The 20260-nt window shown below is 48.9% G+C and overlaps 3 protein-coding genes and 1 long non-coding RNA gene across 4 annotated transcripts in view; all 4 read right to left on the bottom strand.

Moving 5' to 3' along the window:
• Nucleotides 1-6173, bottom strand: part of LOC119499691 — a 15142-nt gene extending 8969 nt beyond the window's left edge. Inside the window, exons 1-5 of the mRNA XM_037788844.1 lie at nt 6089-6173; nt 4524-4942; nt 3561-4238; nt 1557-1772; nt 1086-1517 (exon numbers count right to left, since the gene is read on the bottom strand). Of these exons, the coding sequence (XP_037644772.1) occupies nt 1086-1517; nt 1557-1772; nt 3561-4238; nt 4524-4625 (1428 nt within the window). The 5' untranslated portion in view covers nt 4626-4942; nt 6089-6173. The remainder of the gene's footprint in view (nt 1-1085; nt 1518-1556; nt 1773-3560; nt 4239-4523; nt 4943-6088) is intronic.
• LOC119499709 lies at nt 224-959 on the bottom strand. Its single transcript, XR_005209427.1, has 3 exons — nt 864-959; nt 504-551; nt 224-358 (listed from the first exon to the last, which is right to left on the bottom strand). It is a non-coding gene; the product is annotated as an uncharacterized LOC119499709 (long non-coding RNA).
• A 5768-nt stretch (nt 6174-11941) lies between the features above and the next one.
• On the bottom strand, nt 11942-12862 carry LOC119500411 (olfactory receptor 6N2-like). The gene has a single exon (XM_037790117.1). It carries the CDS (start codon nt 12860-12862, stop codon nt 11942-11944), a length of 921 nt encoding a protein of 306 aa, XP_037646045.1.
• A 5156-nt stretch (nt 12863-18018) lies between these two features.
• On the bottom strand, nt 18019-18945 carry LOC119499695 (olfactory receptor 11A1-like). Its single transcript, XM_037788851.1, has one exon. The coding sequence runs from the start codon at nt 18943-18945 to the stop codon at nt 18019-18021; it is 927 nt and encodes a 308-aa protein (XP_037644779.1).
• Between the last annotated feature and the right edge of the window lie 1315 nt (nt 18946-20260).

Raw genomic sequence — 20260 nt, 5'->3', positions numbered from 1 at the left:
CGACAACCACGACCAGCGCCGCCTCGACAACCATGACCAGCGCCCCCTCGAGCACGACGACCAGCACCCCCTCGACAACCATGACCATCGCCCCCTCGACAACCATGACCAGCGCCCCCTCGAGCACGACGACCAGCGCCCCCTGGACAACCACGACCAGCGCCCCGTCCACCACGACGACCAGCGCCCCCTCGACAAACACGACCAGCACCCCCTCGACAACCGCGACCAGCGGCCCCTCGAGCACGACGACCAGCGGCCCCTCGAGCACGACGACCAGCGCCCCCTCGAGCACAACGACCAGCGCCCCGTCCACCACATCGACCAGCGCCCCCTCGACAACCACGACCAGCGCCCCCTCGACAACCACGACCAGCGCCCCCCTCGACAACCACGACCAGCGCCCCCTCGACAACCACGACCAGCGCCCCCTCGTCAACCACCACCAGCGTCCCCTCGACAACGACCACCAGCTCCCCCTCGAGCACGACGAGCAGCGCCACCTCGAGCACGACGACCAGTGCCCCCTCGAGCACGACGACCAGCGCCCCCTCGACAACCACGACCAGCACCCCCTCGACAACCACGACCAGCGCCCCCTCGACAACAACGACCAGCGCCCCCTCGACAACGACCACCAGCGCCCCCTCGACAACGACCACCAGCGCCCCCTCGACAACGATCACCAGCGTTCCCTCGAGCACGACCACCAGCGCCCCGTCCACAACCACGACCAGCGCCCCCTCGACAACCACGACCAGCGCCCCCTCGACAACCACGACCAGCGCCCCCTCGTCAACCACCACCAGCGCCCCCTCGACAACGACCACCAGCTCCCCCTCGAGCACGACGAGCAGCGCCACCTCGAGCACGACGACCAGTGCCCCCTCGAGCACGACGACCAGCGCCCCCTCGACAACCACGACCAGCACCCCCTCGACAACCACGACCAGCGCCCCCTCGACAACCACGACCAGCTCGACAACCACGACCAGCGTCCCCTCGACAACCACGACCAGCTCGACAACCACGACCAGCGTCCCCTCGACAACCACGACCAGCTCGACAACCACGACCAGCGTCCCCTCGACAACCACGACCAGCTCGACAACCACGACCAGCGCCCCCTCGACAACCACGACCAGGGCCCCCTCGACAACGACCACCAGCGTTCCCTCGAGCACGACCTCCAGCGCCCCGTCCACAACCACGACCAGCGCCCCCTCGACAACCACGACCAGCTCGACAACCACGACCAGCGCCCCCTCGACAACCACGACCAGCTCGACAACCACGACCAGCGCCCCCTCGACAACCACAACCAGCGCCCCGTCCACAACGACGAGCAGCGCCCCCTCGATCACGACGAGCAGCGCCCCCTCGAGCACGACGAACAGCGCCCCCTCGAGCACGACGACCAGCGCCCCCTCGAGCACGACGACCAGCGCCCCCTGGACAACCACGACCAGCGCCCCGTCCACCACGACGACCAGCGCCCCCTCGACAACCACGACCAGCTCGACAACCACGACAAGCGCCCCCTCGACAACCACGACCAGCGCCCCCTCGACAACCACCACCAGCGCCCCGTCCACAACGATGACCAGCACCCCGTCCACCACGACGACAAACGTCCCCTCGAGCACGACGACCAGCGCCCCCTCGACAACGACCACCAGCGCCCCCTCGAGCACGACGAGCAGCGCCCCCTCGAGCACGACGAGCAGCGCCCCCTCGAGCACGACGACCAGCGCCCCCTCGACAACCACGACCAGCGCCCCCTCGACAACCACGACCAGCGCCCCCTCGACAACCATGACCAGCGCCCCCTCGAGCACGACGACCAGCGCCCCCTCGACAACCACGACCAGCACCCCCTCGACAACCACGACCAGCGGCCCCTCGAGCACGACGACCAGCGGCCCCTCGAGCACGACGACCAGCGCCCCGTCCACCACGACGACCAGCGCCCCCTCGACAACCACGACCAGCTCGACAACCACAACCAGCGCCCCGTCCACAACGACGACCAGTGCCCCGTCCACCGCGACGACAAGCGTCCCCTCGAGCACGACGACCAGCGCCCCCTCGACAACGACCACCAGCGCCCCCTCGAGCACGACGAGCAGCGCCCCCTCGAGCACGACGACCAGCGCCCCCTCGAGCACGACGACCAGCGCCCCCTCGAGCACGACGACCAGCGCCCCCTCGACAACCACGACCAGCGCCCCCTCGACAACCACGACCAGCGCCCCCTCGACAACCACGACCAGCGCCCCCTCGACAACCACGACCAGCGCCCCCTCGACAACCACGACCAGCGCCCCCTCGACAACCACGACCAGCGCCGCCTCGACAATCATGACCAGCGCCCCCTCGAGCACGACGACCAGCGCCCCCTCGACAACCATGACCAGCACCCCCTCGACAACCATGACCAGCGCCCCCTCGAGCACGACGACCAGCGCCCCCTGGACAACCACGACCAGCGCCCCGTCCACCACGACGACCAGCACCCCCTCGACAAACACGACCAGCACCCCCTCGACAACCACGACCAGCGGCCCCTCGAGCACGACGACCAGCGGCCCCTCGAGCACGACGACCAGCGCCCCCTCGAGCACGACGACCAGCGTCTCGTCCACCACCACGACTAGCGCCCCCTCGACAACCACGACCAACGCCCCATCGACAACCACGACCAGCGCCCCCTCGACAACCACCACCAGCTCCCCCTCAACAACGAACACCAGCGTTCCCTCGAGCACGACCACCAGCGCCCCGTCCACAACCACGACCAGCTCGACAACCACGACCAGCGTCCCCTCGACAACCACGACCAGCTCGACAACCACGACCAGCGTCCCCTCGACAACCACGACCAGCTCGACAACCACGACCAGCGTCCCCTCGACAACCACGACCAGCGCCCCCTCGACAACCACGACCAGGGCCCCCTCGACAACGACCACCAGCGTTCCCTCGAGCACGACCACCAGCGCCCCGTCCACAACCACGACCAGCGCCCCCTCGACAACCACGACCAGCGCCCCCTCGACAACCACGACCAGCTCGACAACCACGACCAGCTCGACAACCACGACCAGCGCCCCCTCGACAACCACGACCAGGGCCCCCTCGACAACGACCACCAGCGTTCCCTCGAGCACGACCTCCAGCGCCCCGTCCACAACCACGACCAGCGCCCCCTCGACAACCACGACCAGCTCGACAACCACGACCAGCGCCCCCTCGACAACCACGACCAGCTCGACAACCACGACCAGCGCCCCCTCGACAACCACGACCAGCGCCCCGTCCACAACGACGAGCAGCGCCCCCTCGATCACGACGAGCAGCGCCCCCTCGAGCACGACGAACAGCGCCCCCTCGAGCACGACCACCAGCGTTCCCTCGAGCACGACCTCCAGCGCCCCGTCCACAACCACGACCAGCGCCCCCTCGACAACCACGACCAGCTCGACAACCACGACCAGCGCCCCCTCGACAACCACGACCAGCTCGACAACCACGACCAGCGCCCCCTCGACAACCACAACCAGCGCCCCGTCCACAACGACGAGCAGCGCCCCCTCGATCACGACGAGCAGCGCCCCCTCGAGCACGACGAACAGCGCCCCCTCGAGCACGACGACCAGCGCCCCCTCAAGCACGACGACCAGCGCCCCCTGGACAACCACGACCAGCGCCCCGTCCACCACGACGACCAGCGCACCCTCGACAACCACGACCAGCTCGACAACCACGACAAGCGCCCCCTCGACAACCACGACCAGGGCCCCCTCGAGCACGACGACCAGCGCCCCCTTGACAACGACCACCAGCGCTCCCTCGAGCACGACGACCAGCGCCCCCTCGAGCACGACGACCAGCGCCCCGTCCACCACGACGACCAGCGCCCCGTCGAGCACGACGACCAGCGCCCCGTCGAGCACGACCACCAGCGCTCCCTCGAGCACGACCACCAGCGCCCCCTCGAGCACGACCACCAGCGCCCCCTCGAGCACGACGACCAGCGCCCCCTCGACCACGACGACAAGCGCCCCGTCCACAACGACGACCAGTGCCCCGTCCACCGCGACGACAAGCGTCCCCTCGAGCACGACGACCAGCGCCCCATCCACCACGACGACCAGCGCCCCCTCGACAACCACGACCAGCGCCCCCTCGACAACCACGACCAGCGCCCCCTCGACAACCACGACCAGCGCCGCCTCGACAACCATGACCAGCGCACCCTCGAACTTGACGACCAGCACCCCCTCGACAACCATGACCAGCGCCCCCTCGACAACCATGACCAGCGCCCCCTCGAGCACGACGACCAGCGTCCCCTCGACAACCACCACCAGCTCCCCCTCAACAACGAACACCAGCGTTCCCTCGAGCACGACCACCAGCTCCCCGTCCACAACCACGACCAGCTCGACAACCACGACCAGCGTCCCCTCGACAACCACGACCAGCGTCCCCTCGACAACCACGACCAGCGCCCCCTCGACAACCACGACCTGGGCCCCCTCGACAACGACCACCAGCGTTCCCTCGAGCACGACCACCAGCGCCCCGTCCACAACCACGACCAGCGCCCCCTCGACAACCATGACCAGCGCCCCCTCGACAACCACGACCAGCTCGACAACCACGATCAGCGCCCCCTCGACAACCACAACCAGCGCCCCCTCCACAACGACGACCAGTGCCCCGTCCACCGCGACGACAAGCGTCCCCTCGAGCACGACGACCAGCGCCCCCTCGACAACGACCACCAGCGCCCCCTCGAGCACGACCACCAGCGCCCCCTTGAGCACGACGACCAGCGCCCCCTCGAGTACGACGACCAGCGCCCCCTCGAGCACGACGACCAGCGCCCCGTCCACCACGACGACCAGCGCCCCCTCGAGCACGACGACCAGCGCTCCTTCGAGCACGACCACCAGCGCGCCCTCGAGCACGACCACCAGCGCCCCCTCGAGCACGACCACCAGCGCCCCCTCGAGCACGACGACAAGTGCCCCCTCGAGCACGACGACCAGCGCCCCGTCCACCACGACGACCAGCGCCCCGTCCACCACGACGACCAGCGCCCCCTCGACAACCACCACCAGCGCCCCCTCGACAACGACCACCAGCGTTCCCTCGAGCACGACCACCAGCGCCCCGTCCACAACCACGACCAGCGCCCCCTCGACAACCACGACCAGCTCGACAACCACGACCAGCGCCCCCTCGACAACCACGACCAGGGCCCCCTCGAGCACGACGACCAGCGCCACCTCGACATCGACCACCAGCGCTCCCTCGAGCACGACGACCAGCGCCTCCTCGAGCACGACGACCAGCGCCTCCTCGAGCACGACGACCAGCGCCCCGTCCACCACGACGACCAGCGCCCCCTCGAGCACGACGACCAGGGGCCCCTCGAGCACGACGACCAGCGTCCCCTCGAGCACGACGACCAGCGCCCCCTCGAGCACGACGACCAGCGCCCCCTCGAGCACGACGACCAGCGCCCCCTCGAGCACGACGACCAGCGCCCCCTCGAGCACGACGACCAGCGCCCCCTCGAGCACGACGACCAGCGCCCCCTCGAGCACGACGACCAGCGCTCCTTCGAGCACGACCACCAGCGCCCCCTCGAGCACGACCACCAGCGCCCCCTCGAGCACGACGACAAGCGCCCCCTCGAGCACGACGACCAGCGCCCCGTCCACCACGACGACCAGCGCCCCGTCCACCACGACGACCAGCGCCCCCTCGACAACGACGACCAGCGCCCCCTCGAGCATGACGACCAGCGCCCCCTCGAGCACGACGACCAGGGCCCCCTCGACAACGACGACCAGCGCCCCCTCGACAACGACGACCAGCGCCCCCTCGAGCACGATGACCAGCGCCCCCTCGAGCACGACGACCAGCGCCCCCTCGAGCACGACGACCAGCGCCCAGTCCACCACGACGACCAGCGCCCCCTCGACAACGACGACCAGCGCCCCGTCCACCACGACGACCAGCGCCCCCTTGAGCACGACGACCAGCGCTCCCTCGAGCACGACGACCAGCATTCCCTCGAGCACGACCACCAGCGCCCCCTCGACCACGACGACCAACGCATCGTAGTAGTATGGTGGCCTTAGTGGTAAGGCCACAATTCAAACGGTGCTCATGGCGTTCAACACCACTCACAAAAATGTTTTTTTTTTCTCCCAAAAATAAACAAATCATTACTGAGTCTGAGTTGGTTTCTTTTCTTTTGTTTTTTAAATAAGTCAAGGTCCAGACCCTGGAATAAAACACTGGTGGAAACCCATTGAGTCTTCTGATAAAACTGCGTGTGGTCCTCATTAGTAAAATCAACCTACTAACTAATAACCGTAATCAGCCCACCTTGTAATCTGTTGAATTACATTGCTCTTCAATAACCACCACAGAAAATCAGGAATGTTACCGACCTTTTTATTGCCATTCTGTTGCTGGGGCAACAACTTTTGGCCCTGTTTACTTCCTGTCAGCTGCTGCATTCACAAACATTACAACAGGAAATACAAATGGACCAATTTAGAATGTTTATGTTGTCAAGTTTGAAAAGCTCTATAGCCAGGGGGGTGGATTTGGGGTTTTAGCATCTCTACACTGGTTACCTGTGTCCTTGAGTGAATTTGACTATTAACTATTTTAACATGACACACAATAACTATATTCTGCTATTTCCCAATAGTTGGTAATTTATTTAATACATTTTCAGGAAAAGACTACAAAGTTAATTGATATGCTTTATTTCCATGTCTGCTGATAAATAGATAATAATTAGCAAATAACTTATTTCTTAAAAAATGTCTAGTACAAAACAATTGTTGTTGGCTATGGTGTTGCGTTGGCAGACACCTTGTGGTGTAGTTTGGGAGGTACACTAGCAAAACAACAATGCACCTGCACTATGGGGGGTAGCTCCTGTGGAGGAGGGGCAGCTACAGCAACAACTAGTGACTCTAGTGGGCATCAAATAAAAGGTGCCAGTAAAGTAAACAAAGGTTTACAAAAGAAGTTTGCTTACACACAACATGCACTAACTGAGATGCACGGCAGTAACAGTTGTGATGATGTTTCTTAAAGGTGACTCAAGCGGGACACGTGGAAGTAACAGCTGGGTGCAAACTTATATCACAGGGCTGTTTAGCACACTGTGGCTCTTATCTTAACTCAGGCTGTGGAATGCTTGGCAGTTACACAGCAAGGTACAAGCTCTCTATGTTACAACAGGGCCGGTGGCACGCTGTGTCATTAAAGGAACACTTAGATTACAGCAAAATATGACAACTAGACCAGATGCATTGAATACTTGGTATTCAAATGCTGAACCAAAATTCTCTCAAGTTCTACAGCGTAGGTCAACTTGAATTAGCAGCAAAAGCAAATTATTAAAATTAACACCATAAAGGCTTAAAGTGTTAATACTCAAAATCTCTCAAATAAACAATTCCAACCACAATGTACTTGTTTAAAAGTACAACTGGACTTCTACTCCTGTGGAAGACTAGTGGTGTAGAATGTAAACACTTTTGGTTTGTTTACAAGTGGAATATGAAATTTTTGTTTTGACCAGAAATTATGCTGAAAATTAATATTGCACAATTATGAACATTTGCCAACAAGAATAATATGCCTCACACGGGGCACCATTATGTAGGGATTCTACTTAGTAGGTTTTGGTTATTAGCAAATTAATTAATAAATAATAATAGGATTATTAATATTAATAAAGATTATCAATAAACATTAATAATAAACGGGGCACCACCCTGGAATCAGGGACCAATGACCAAAACGTTAATATAGTCTCATTATATATGCTAAACTATCTATTTGGAACGTTGATTAATAATTAAATTAATAACTATAACCAAAATAGATAGTAAAGGTTGAAGGATATTGGAGTTCTTGACATAGCAGAGGTTGGAATTATTCACTCTTGTGCAACATTAAAGAGACCAGCATGTATATTCCACAAACATTTATTTACAAGATAATAAAGGTTTAAAACACAATATTAATCTAACTAAACTAAACTAAACAAACCAAACACTGTGTGTGTGTGTGTGTGTGTGTGTGTGCGCGCGTGTGCGTGTGCGTGTGCGTGTGTGTGTGTGTGCGTGCGTGCGTGCGTGTGTGTGAGAGAGAGAGAGGGGGGGAAACAAGATGGCGTCTTGTTTCAAAATGTCTGAATGGCCTACAGACCAAAATGGCGAGCACTGTAAAACTACAAAGATGGCGGAATCAAAGATGGCCACAAGCATGTCATCACGTGACCTCTTTGTTCTTCTGAGCACATGTGCTCAAGAAGGACAGAGGGGGGGGGTGATGTGGGGTTAAAATTATCTGAAGCTGTATGTTTATGTTTAACTAATTCACAGTTTCTGTATGTGATCTTAATGTGTGTTAGATATGCAGTGGGTTAGAAAAGATGGTTAGTTTGCATGCAAGACCTTGTCTATGTGAAGCATAAACTAAACACATCAGATGTGGCGAAGCCACCTACCCAGATATCAAATACAGATAAATCAACACAGTCAAACTCAATGAATAACATTAAACCAAATCAATACAAGTACATTCTAGAAATCAAAGTTGGACAGTCTTGCTCAGCCATGTGCGATTGCTAATGCTACGGTAAGCCCAGTACGTTACCAATCCATGGAAGAACAGGGTTTGTAATTCCATGTGTTGAAGTTGTGGTTCCAAATCAAAGAGGTCGTCTTTGCTGTGCAGATTGGTTAACTTGGTGCTAACTGTGAGAAGGCAGGCGCTCGCGTCTTCTGCCTTTTAGTTCCTTGTGTTGCTAGGTCTGTTTCCTAACAGACCATAGATCAGAAGCAGAACTGCTTTGCAAGTTCTGGACTTGAGAGCCGCTCACTTCAAGCCAGTCAGGAAGTGAGGAGATGAAGAGCAGGAAGAGCGCAGCAGCTCACCTCTCGCATGTCAGGAGAGATGAGAAGATGAGTAGGAAAAGAGAGAGAACAAAGCGCCCCCTCGAGCACGACCACCAGCGCCCCCTCGACAACGACGACCAGCGCCCCGTCCACCACGACGACCAGTGTCCCCTCAAGCACGACCACCAGCGCCCCCTCAAGCACGACGACCAGCGCCCCTTCGAGCACGACGACCAGTGTCCCCTCGAGCACGACGAACAACGCCCCCTCGAGCACGACGACCAGCATTCCCTCGAGCACGACCACCAGCGCCCCCTCGAGCACGACCACCAGCGCCCCCTCGAGCACGACGACCAGCGCCCCCTGGACAACGACCACCAGCGTTCCCTCGAGCACGACCACCAGCGCCCCCTCGAGCACAACGACCAGCGCCCCCTCAAGCGTGACGACCAGGGCCCCCTCGAGCACGACAACCAGGGCCCCCTCGAGCACGACGACCAGCGCCCCCCTCGAGCACGACCACCAGCGCCCCCTCGAGCACCTCGACCAGCGCCCTCTCAACAACTTTTGACTTGTGGCCTTAGTGGTAAGGCCACAAGTCAAACGGTGCTCATGGAGTTCAACACCGAGCTCCATGAGTCTTCTGATAAAACTGCGTGTGGTCCTCATTAGTAAAATCAACCTACTAACTAATAACCGTAATCAGCCCACCTTGTAATCTGTTGAATTACATTGCTCTTCAATAACCACCACAGATGTGAAAATCAGGAATGTTACCGACCTTTTTATTGCCATTCTGTTGCTGGGGGAACAACTTTTGGCCCTGTTTACTTCCTGTCAGCTGCTGCATTCACAAACATTACAACAGGAAATACAAATGGACCAATTTAGAATGTTTATGTTGTCAAGTTTGAAAAGCTCTATAGCCAGGGGGGTGGATTTGGGGTTTTAGCATCTCTACACAGGTTACCTGTGTCCTTGAGTGAATTTGACTAATAGTTGGTAATTTATTTAATACATGTTCAGGAAAAGACTACAAAGTTAATTGATATGCTTTATTTCCATGTCTTAAAAAACTCCCTGAATCATTACATTAGCTATTTACCTTTGCATAGACAATAAGTCACACAATGGTGAGATTTGTGACTGATCAGAAGTGTCTTCTATTAGTTTTGGTTTTCTAGCTACGATGAAGGGCAGCGAACAGCCGCTTCTCAAGCCTAAGGGCCTTATTTTAACCATTATATTTTATTTCAGTATATAATCATTAAATAATATTTATTCTAAAGTAATTTTCGATACATTTTGAGGTAAATATTGGGATAATTTGGCAGTAATTCCAAAGAAATTCAAATAGGTTAATTGCTAATTATCACCCAATTACCATGAAATTTGGTTACCTGTAAGGCTGTCTTTATATCTCAACAAATCAAATAAAAAAAATTCGACAAATCAACAAAAAGCTGATCCTAATAGGTTACTAGGCCTACTGCACCATATGCGTAAGAATCCGCCACACTACACTTCCCACAATCCAACTTGTCTTTTGCGTGAAAACGCACCTGTGCAGTTAATTAGGCCTAGCCAGGTTTTACGGCACAGGTGTGCAGCAGTTCATGTTCCCTGTCGGCATCTTTGGCTTAGTTTGGGTGGGGAGAGAGTGAAGTCTATAGAAGAACCGGAACGCCACCATGGCTTCTGCACTGATGGCTTGGGTTTGGATCTGTTTAACACTAGCCCAGCTCAGCTACGCAAAAAGCCACCGGTACGCACACGGACATTTGGCCGGCCAGGACGAGCTTTCTGACGACAACCAGCAGCAGCTTGAAGCTCCAGAAGACTTGACTGAGAGAAGTTTCACAGCGCCAGTTTGGAATTTCCTCCAAGGTGAAAACATGCTGCTGACTATAGACTACTCCTTTTTATCATTTAGCATTAAAGAAACACACAACATAGCCTAAATGAACTGATAAACTGTCAAACTATTAATTTCAGACCACAAGTTCCAACTCATTAGCATCATGTTAATACTCTTTGCTGACATCATCTACTATACTGTACATCTGCCTGTTTTACACTCTTTGGCCAATAGGTGCAAATGGAGCCTTGTGAAATGAACCCTTTTGCTAACCAATGTGCTTGAGAGCTTCAATGCTTCATGAAGCTTCATCTCACATCACAAGTGTTCATTTTCTAATCCACTCTGATCATGCAGCTCTGGAATGGCTGTTGTCCTTTTAAGACCCTGAGGGGCAGCTGTCTCATTGGATTAACAATGATAAAATGATAATTTGACAGACACAATAGTTGGTTTAGTCGTTTATTTTTTACAATAAAATTAAAAACTGCTTTGTCTCTCAGGCCACAAAACTACAATTTCACTTAAATACACTGCCAAATCAGAAACGTGCACATGCTCTTGCTTTCAAGGCTGCTCATTTAAAATATTGACATGTATTCAGTGCATCACAACCCCCACCCCCCTCCATAACATATCAACCACTGCTGGATCACAACTCACTGCCTTTACATTGGAAGACCTCCTGCATCTATGCATTACATTGCACCTTATAATATCTATATCCCATTCTATACTATACTGTACTATATTATATTATATTATGATATATATTGTTATTTCATCTACTTATTTCTCTCTTGTGCTGCTGCAACGGCTGATTCCCCTCTAGGGATCAATAAAGGTTTATCTTGTGTATATTTTAGGGCCATTATAAAAACTTTTGTAATATACTCAGAGATGGTAATCATACCATTACTGGTAACATGGTTCTATTTTGCTGCACTTAATTAAAAACAAACTGGAAAAAGAATAATCAGAATTGTGATTACCTTTGGACTTTTGAAAAACTTCACCAAATCACTCAGTAATTATCATTACATTGTTGAAGTGGAAGATGCTCTGTGCATTGGTGTTTTAGAAATCACATCTCTGCATTATTATGACATAGAACAACACAATAACTGTACAACAGTTAGTGCGATTTGCAGAATAACCTCTTGAGGTGTTTAAAGATTTCTTTCATTTTTAGTCCATATATGATGGGATTAAAAAGAGGATGATACATTATCATTTGTAAAGCCATTATTAAACGTACAGTTCTGGGAAATTCTGTTTCCATTCGAACTAGAAGTACATCATACGCACTCAAACATGAAAAGTTGATTAGAACCAGCAGGTGGGGTAAACATGTCTGTGCAGCTTTTCTCCTGACTGCTTTGCTACTTTCATATGATATTATAAGTATCCTGATGTATGTAAAAAGTATGAAGAGCAGAGGGAGAAGCACAGCACTTACAAAAATAAACAAGCCATATATATTCAGCACTCTTGAACTCACACAGTGAAGTGTGTGAACTGTGCTGTTGCAAATTATTCCTTTCAAAATAAAGCTACAGAGCTTTTTATTAGCACTCACTATCATCGGCACTGAAATCTGACAAGCAGGCAGAATCCAAGCTAAAATCAGGGAAATAATAACAGTTGCTTTTCTCATGATAGTTTGATATTGCAGAGGTTTACATATAGACACATATCTATCATAGGCCATGACTGACAACAGGAAGAATTCTGAACCAGCTAGAGAGTAATATGTAAACCACTGTATGAGACAGGCTGAGTAAGATATGATCTGTTTTTCTGATAAAAAGTCAATCAAAAGCTTTGGGTAGATAGCAGTGCTGTAAATAACAGAGTTGATTAGCAAAGCTGCAATGAAAATGTACATAGGCTCATGGAGGGATTTGTGAATCACTATGATGTACACAATAGTGAAATTACTGCAAATTATTATAATATATGCTGTAAACATGATCACAAAATAGAGATATCTATATGTTTGCACTTCCACATGCCCATCAAAAGTTATATATGTCACATTTAATCTAGTATCCATTAATGATGATTGAAATTAAATGTTAATAAATAAAACAGGTACATTACTAGAAGTAATTCATTGTCTTACTCAGTCATCGGTACCTGACCTTGCTGTGCACTGGTGTGGTCCGGCAAACACAGAAACACAGACACTAGAAAGTGATCTGTTTGAGTCGGTTGGCTGTTTTTATCATACTGCTTCACCCTCTATGGATCTCATTAAACAAGAAGCTACGTAAACAATTTGATCAAACTCTAGAGGCCAGAGCCCCGTTTCAGAAAGCAGGTTTAACTAACTCTGAGCCTGAACTCTGAGTTGAGGTGGGAAACTCAGAGCAAAAAGTCTAGAAGTGTAAAATTCACTAATAGCTGAATTCAGAGTTATTTTCCTCGGCATAATGAACGTGCATCAGACCCACGGGACTGCACCGCCCTGCACGCTCATATGACACATCCAGTTCTGCCAGCTTCCTCCTAGCTGTATGCAGCTGTAATAATGGATTTATTGGCTGTAATTCATCACTTTTCTATTATCCTTATTATTATATAATCTTATAATACACCCATGAGCTGTATGCTGTAAGCCTGTACCGTGGTGGACGTATTAACGTCTCTGTTCCCAAACAACCGGCTATCGGCCAGTAGCTAGTGTTGAAGAAAAATTCCCTGACCTTGGCCAACAAAAGATAAGGCGTCTTCCTTCAGCACTTTTATCGTTATAATAATTAAAACTATTGGAGTTCTCAAAAATCAGGTTCAAAAATTGGTCGAGAGGAGTCAACAGATCTTGATGCAAAAGTGTTAATTTCTGTCACCAAAAACAAACACGAGTCATCAGTTCAAACGGAGGACTCACCGACATGACAAACCAGTCCTCCTTGTATACTCTGAGCTTCATTCACAATTCTCTTTCATGTTCTTTACCCTCAGTGGGCAAAATGCCCAAAACTCATTATTTTCTTGCAAACACAGCGATTCTGACTTATTTTGGTCCTACCTCTGACGGATTTACGATTCTGAATTTTTTACCCCGAGCCTCCTCCATTCATGCCACCAGCTCAAGGTGCAACATCTCAGAGCCTCCTCATCTTGCCTACAGCATCAGCCCCCATTCGTGTGTCGCCACTCGCTTGCAAACCGCCCCCCCCCCCCCCTCTTGCCCCTCTTGCACCTGGATGTAACGTTACAGCTGATGCTGCAGGCTTGCTGGAGCCTTGCTGGCCTGGTCGGCCTTTTGCTAGAAACCCCCTGCCATGCTCAACTCCTCCCAACTAGAGAGCCAGTGTGCTTTTCCCTCACTAATAAATCAGACACCCATTTTTACGTAATATCAACATTAGCTTGTGTGACAAAATACATGATATTTGATTGTCTCTAAGTTTACGTTTTAACCAAAAATACCCTAGTATATGAACATTTTGTGTAAATACATGATATAGTTATCTTAGATTATACTTTTATGAAAAAACACCATGCAAATCTACCACTACACTAGTAGTGCTATAGCATGACATAAACAGAATTTAATGTAGTTGTAGGCTATTTACTAACACACAGGGCAAAAGCACAGGACACAACCTCTTATACATCCATGGTGTGGGGTCTATTGTACATCTATTTTGGAAGTCTTTGACATGAAAAAGTTTGAGATTTCTCTAAAAATCTGTGTGCTGCAAAAATGTTTAATAAATAAATAAGTAAATAGTTATAAAAATATGCATATTTATGATATTTGTATTGTTCAACACAGGCCATTTCGGTAGAGACATAATTTTGTTTCAATTTTGTACGGCACTTTTAAGGCGGACGTTTTACTGGACGATTGACTTTCACTTCTTATCAATATAAGTACTTTGCTAAGTCAACGTAGATGTAACAGATGTAAACAGAAATTATCATTGTTAATAAAAATAACTTAGTTTGAAGTGTTGGCAATTTACAATTTGTGAAGTGCAATAAAATGAGAGAAACATACAATTTGTATTGGTGAATTTCAATATTTAACTTGAAATAAAGAAAATGTACCTTAAAGGGAGATTTGTCAAGTATTTAATACTCATATCTTTGGGGTTTTCTGTTATATTCCTGGTGTCTTTCATTCTAGTGTCTCCTGTTTTATTTTGTTCACTCCTCTTGTGTCTTGTCTGGTTTTACTTCCTGCCTTTGTTTTTTTCCCGCCTTTGTGATTGTCTGGCTCACCCTGATTTGTTCCACCTGTGTTTAATCATCCTGCTCTCCATGTGCATTTAGTTTGTGTGTTTCCCCTGTTTCACTGTCAGTTCATTGTCATATTGAGTTCATATTGAGTTTTTATTCCAGTGTTTTGTAGTTCAAGTTTATTCCTTTTGACCATACTTTGTGGATTGTCTTTTCTGTAACCTGCCTGCTGGACCTGCCGCATTTCGTGTTCTACGTACGTTTTTTCATTATGAAATCATTGTACTCTGACTGTTGCCTCCTCATCCTTACTTGCATTGGGGTCCAAGCCTGTTATCCTGAAAACCTGACAGTTTCATTTCCCTCTACAAACATAGTAGTTTTAAGCCCAACCATGTTGTTTTTTCCTAAACCTAACTAAGTGGTTTTGTTGCCTAAACCTAAAGTGACGCCAAGGGGAGTGACAAAGCGTCAGTATGTGACGAGTTGGGGTGAAAATGTGTTTAATTTAGGGATGGTTACCGAAACCTGGTATTAAGGAGCTAAAAACCGTAGTATTTATTATCACGCTAACGCCTCTCCCCTTCTCCATGTCAGGGCTGTGGAGGAGCTCTCCACATACACGCAGCAAAGCCAGCTAACAGCAGATCGGAGAGGCTGCAGTGGAGACGGTGAAGTGAAGATTTGATACTACACTCGTTATTATAAGTAAGTCAAATAAAACCTTTGCAAGTATAAAGCCAATAATTTATTAATGCACCTGTTCAACAAGCTAATGACCTATAGGTGAGGGTTGGAGCGTAGATGGAGTGGTAAATCAAGAGCTTTGCCTTCCGGCTCAGCTCCCTCTTCACCACAATGGTCCGGTACAGGGGCCCTTATAACTGCAGAAGTCGCACCGAAAAGCCTGTCCATCTCCCGCTCCATTTTTTGGCTAATAGTGAATTGTTACAAACGTGTAAGCTATTTTGTTAAGTATAAGTGAAGGCTCTTTCATTGAATAACTTTAGTTCCCTCTAGTAAGCAGTGTTCCAGTGTATGTGTCCGGGGATTTTATTGTGAAGGGTGGAACGAAAGGAGTGAAGAGGTGATGCGCTGTTGTTGACAAAGTTGGAGTAATAAAGTTGTTGCCTTCTTGGTGCAGACTAGGGAGCCTCCGTGTTATACAAGCTAAAACAAATGCTGTCTGTGTGTAGTCTAACTGTGTAGCTAAGTTTGCCACGTATCTTAAAATTTGGCAAATTCTTGTACCTCTACAAACAAACTTACAAACAAAGGCAACCCACATTCTAAAAAAGACAAAAGGCCAGACTGGACACAGATAAATACAATTCAGTCAGGAACACTTTAGTCAAAGAAAACTTTATTTCCATTTGCAGTAATATATACAGTATATTGGCGGTATGGCTCTACTCTGGGACCTCCCTGCCCATCCACGCGCATATGTGGATCCACGTGCCTACATGGTAGCATAAGGCAAGGAGAGCACACCTCCTCGCCCTTTCATGTGCATACATGGAAAGCCAAAGGCAGGGAGAGCAGCAGCAAAGACCCATTGATTAAGTCACACACAGTATTAAAAGGAGGTGGTGGGGTGGAGGTGGGTTGCCAGCGTCTTGTAGAGGAAGCAGCAAAGGTATGGCAGGCTGAAGCAGCTTAAATAAGGTGCCCTGTATAAAATTTGCCAATGAATGCATAGAGGGGAATCAGCTGATTGGGCTGGCTTAAGATCAACTGCTATCAGCTGATAACTGTCATATGAGCAGAGTTTGACTTCATGGCCTGCCTGAACTAACGCTACACTTAATTGATGTTTTAGCCTATATCATTTTTTTTCAGCATATGGCAAGAATATCAAAACTGTGTATCATGCAGTAGGGACCTAAACTAATCCATAGGAGAATTAAGATGTCTAATAATTGGGCCCCAGGTACTCCTTCCACACCTCCTCAGTCAACTCAACACCAAGATCTGCCTCCCAGGCAGATTTGATATGGTTTGATGATGCAGCAGTAATATTAGAAAACAACAACACAAATTTTGATACAAGCTGTTGAGAACGAGGATGTTATTTCATTAAAGCATAAAAATAGTGTTCCTTGGGTTGGTTATCAAAATGTGAGAAAGGGAGATTTGTCAAGTATTTAATACTCTTATTAACATGGGTGTTGGCAAATATGCTTGCTTTATATAAATTTATGTATGTACTTATTATTGGAAATCAATTAACAACACAAAACAATGATAAATATTGTCCGGAAACCCTCACAGGTACTGCATTTAGCATAACAAATATGCTCAAATCATAACATGGCAAACTTTTTATTTATTTGACCTTTATTTAACCAGGTAAAATCAAACTGCAGCCCAACAGGCAACAACAACTGTCAGTGTGTCAATGTGCTGACTTGACTCTGACTTGCCCCAAACTGCATGTGATTATCATCAAGTGGGAATGTCTGTAAAGGGGAGAATTTCTGAATTTAAAGACAACCAGGCTGACGTAGAAAATGTGTAGCTAATATGCACACTTCAATATTTGTTAAGTCATATCGTCATCACAATATTGAACAATGTTATCACAGATTTTCCTCATAACGTGCGGGCCTAGTGTACAAATCGATTCAGATCCCGTAAAGGTTTGTTGCATGTCAACCGACCCACCCATGTTGCTGAAACACGTGGACACTATAGCCAAATGTCACATTTATATTATGGGAGAAACCTTAGGAGAGGCCATTCAAAGTGACATGCTCCCTCTTAAGACAGTCAATTAACAACAATTAACAAAAACGTATTTATTTAATAACTGCAGCATGTAAATGAATCATTACATTGTTCAAACTGAAGATACTCTTTGCTGTTTCCGTAAAAAAAGGATCTTTACAATGTGGAAACAAATCCTTACATACTTTCCAAAGATCAGAACATTCACATCTCTGCATTATTATCACAGAAGAAATGACTGCACATTAGCATCACTAACATCATTATTACTGTAAGATCACTTTTAATACATTAGACCAGTTTGGCTTGACAGAACAACCTCTTCAGGTGTTTAGAGATTTCTTTCATTTTTAGTCCGTATATAATTGGATTAAAGAGAGGATTATACAAAACCATTTGTAAAGTCATTATGGAATTCACAATTTTTGGAAAATTAGATCCCAGTCGAGCTATCGCGATATCATATGCACACAAACAGGAAAAGCTGATTAAAACCAACAGGTGAGGTAAACAGGTCTCTGCTGCTTTTTTCCTGACTTCTCTGCAACTTCGATGGGTTATTATAAGTATTTTTGTGTATGTAAAAATAATGAAGAGCATGGGCAGAATTGCAAGATCTAATAAAGCAACAACACCATATATAGTAATTACTCTTGAACTTACACATTGAAGTTTATAAATTGCATTATTACAAAATATTCCTTGTAAAGTTAAGCTACACAGTTTAGTTTCAGCACTCAGTATTGTTGGGAGTACAATATGACAAGCAGGCAGAAGCCAAGCAAAAAACAGGAAAATACTCATCGTGTTTTTTGTCATGATAGTTGGATATTGCAGAGGTTTACATATAGACACATACCTGTCATAGGCCATGGCTGACAACAGTAAGAATTCTGAACTGGCTACAGCATAAAATATATAAAATTGAAAGAGACAGGCTGAATATGATATGATCTGTTTTTCAGATAAAATGTCAACCAAAAGCTTTGGGTAAATAGCAGTGCTTAAAACAACCGAGTTCAGTAATAAAGCTGCAATGAAAATGTACATAGGCTCATGGAGATTCTTGTGTATAAAGATAAGGTACAGAATAGTAGAATTACTGCATATTATTAGAATATATACTGTGAATATAACCAAAAAATAAACATATCTGTATTTGTTAACGTCCATATGCCCACCAAGAGTTATATATGTTGCATTTAACTTATCATCCATTATGGTTGTCTAAAATATATGTTCAGTAATAAAACAGGAAGATTTTATATCCGGCATACATGAATTAAACTATGAAAAGAAGTCTCACTTTGATGATAATATATAACATCCAACCTGTACTGAAGCATCCTATTCATTCAAAGAAAGGCACTTGGTGTTTGTCCATCTCCAGAATTCAGAAAGTGAACTGTTTCAGTCTGTGGAAAGTTTTTATTAAATTGCTTCACCCTCCAAGGATCTCATTAAATTGTTTTACCTCTTTTGAGCATTACGCAATCTTTCCAACTCAAAATATCGGCCGTAGTATTCCACAACAACTTAACAGCCCTCTTTGTTTCACGCGAATGGTCGCAATGGTCTGCCATGGCCTGTTTGGTATCTGATGAGAGGAGAGATTTGAGGCATGTTGTTCCTGGCATAGGGAAAATCTTTTCCCATGCAAGTCGTCACAGTCAGGCAAGTGCTTTTTGGGTAGTGTGGGAGACAGGGGAGACACCGGAGTTTTGGTCGGAGACGATAACGTTACTCGCTGCAGAGGCCCGTCACTTCACAAGACACGGGAAACCTCTGTTGGTCTGGAGGAGCTGCAGCATTTATTTCTGCACAAACGTCCACTGTACACTCACTAGATATTCTCAGTTATAAACTAACTCTTCTGCAGTGTGTAGTGTGTGCACATGCACGTGAGAGTGGAGCGAAAGAGTGAGAACGAGCGCGGTGTGTGAGTGAAGGCAAGCAGGCAGGCAGAGGAGCAGAGGAGCAGAGTACAGCAGAGACTCCGGCCCTGGAGACCAAAGCTACTTTGCAGTTTTGGTGCTTCCGTGTAGTTTGTGTTGGAGTCTTGTCTGAACAGCGTAGCCACACGCGAGCGCGCATGGGACACCGACCCGGATTGATTTATACGTGAAGGAAGTTACAAACAGTCCCTTTAAGTCCTGCACCTTTTCTCATGGCAAAGGCAAAGAAGAAGACCACAAGTTCCAACTCATCAGCATCATGTTAATACTCTTTGCTGACATCATCTACTATACTGTACATCTGCCTGTTTTACACTCTTTGGCCAATTGGTGCAAATGGAGTCTCGTGAAATGAACCCTTTTGCTAACCAATGTGCTTGAGAGCTTCAATGCTTCATGAAGCATACTCCTTCCAACTAGAGAGCCAGTGTGCTTTTCCCTCACTAATACATCAGACACACATTTTTACGTAATATCAACATTAGCTTGTGTGACAAAATACATGATATTTGATTGTCTCTAAGTTTACGTTTTAACCAAAAATACCCTAGTATATGAACATTTTGTGTAAATACGTG

This window comes from Sebastes umbrosus, chromosome 13 (assembly GCF_015220745.1).
Source record: "Sebastes umbrosus isolate fSebUmb1 chromosome 13, fSebUmb1.pri, whole genome shotgun sequence".
NCBI lineage: Eukaryota > Metazoa > Chordata > Actinopteri > Perciformes > Sebastidae > Sebastes > Sebastes umbrosus.
Note: the sequence above shows the minus strand (reverse complement) of the source record. Positions and strands in the feature narration are given on the sequence as shown.

Excerpts from the sequence above, each read along its gene's own strand:
- LOC119499695 (XM_037788851.1), bottom strand. The coding sequence starts at position 18,945 with ATGGATGATAAGTTAAATGCAACATATATAACTCTTGGTGGGCATATG.
- LOC119500411 (XM_037790117.1), bottom strand. The coding sequence starts at position 12,862 with ATGGATACTAGATTAAATGTGACATATATAACTTTTGATGGGCATGTG.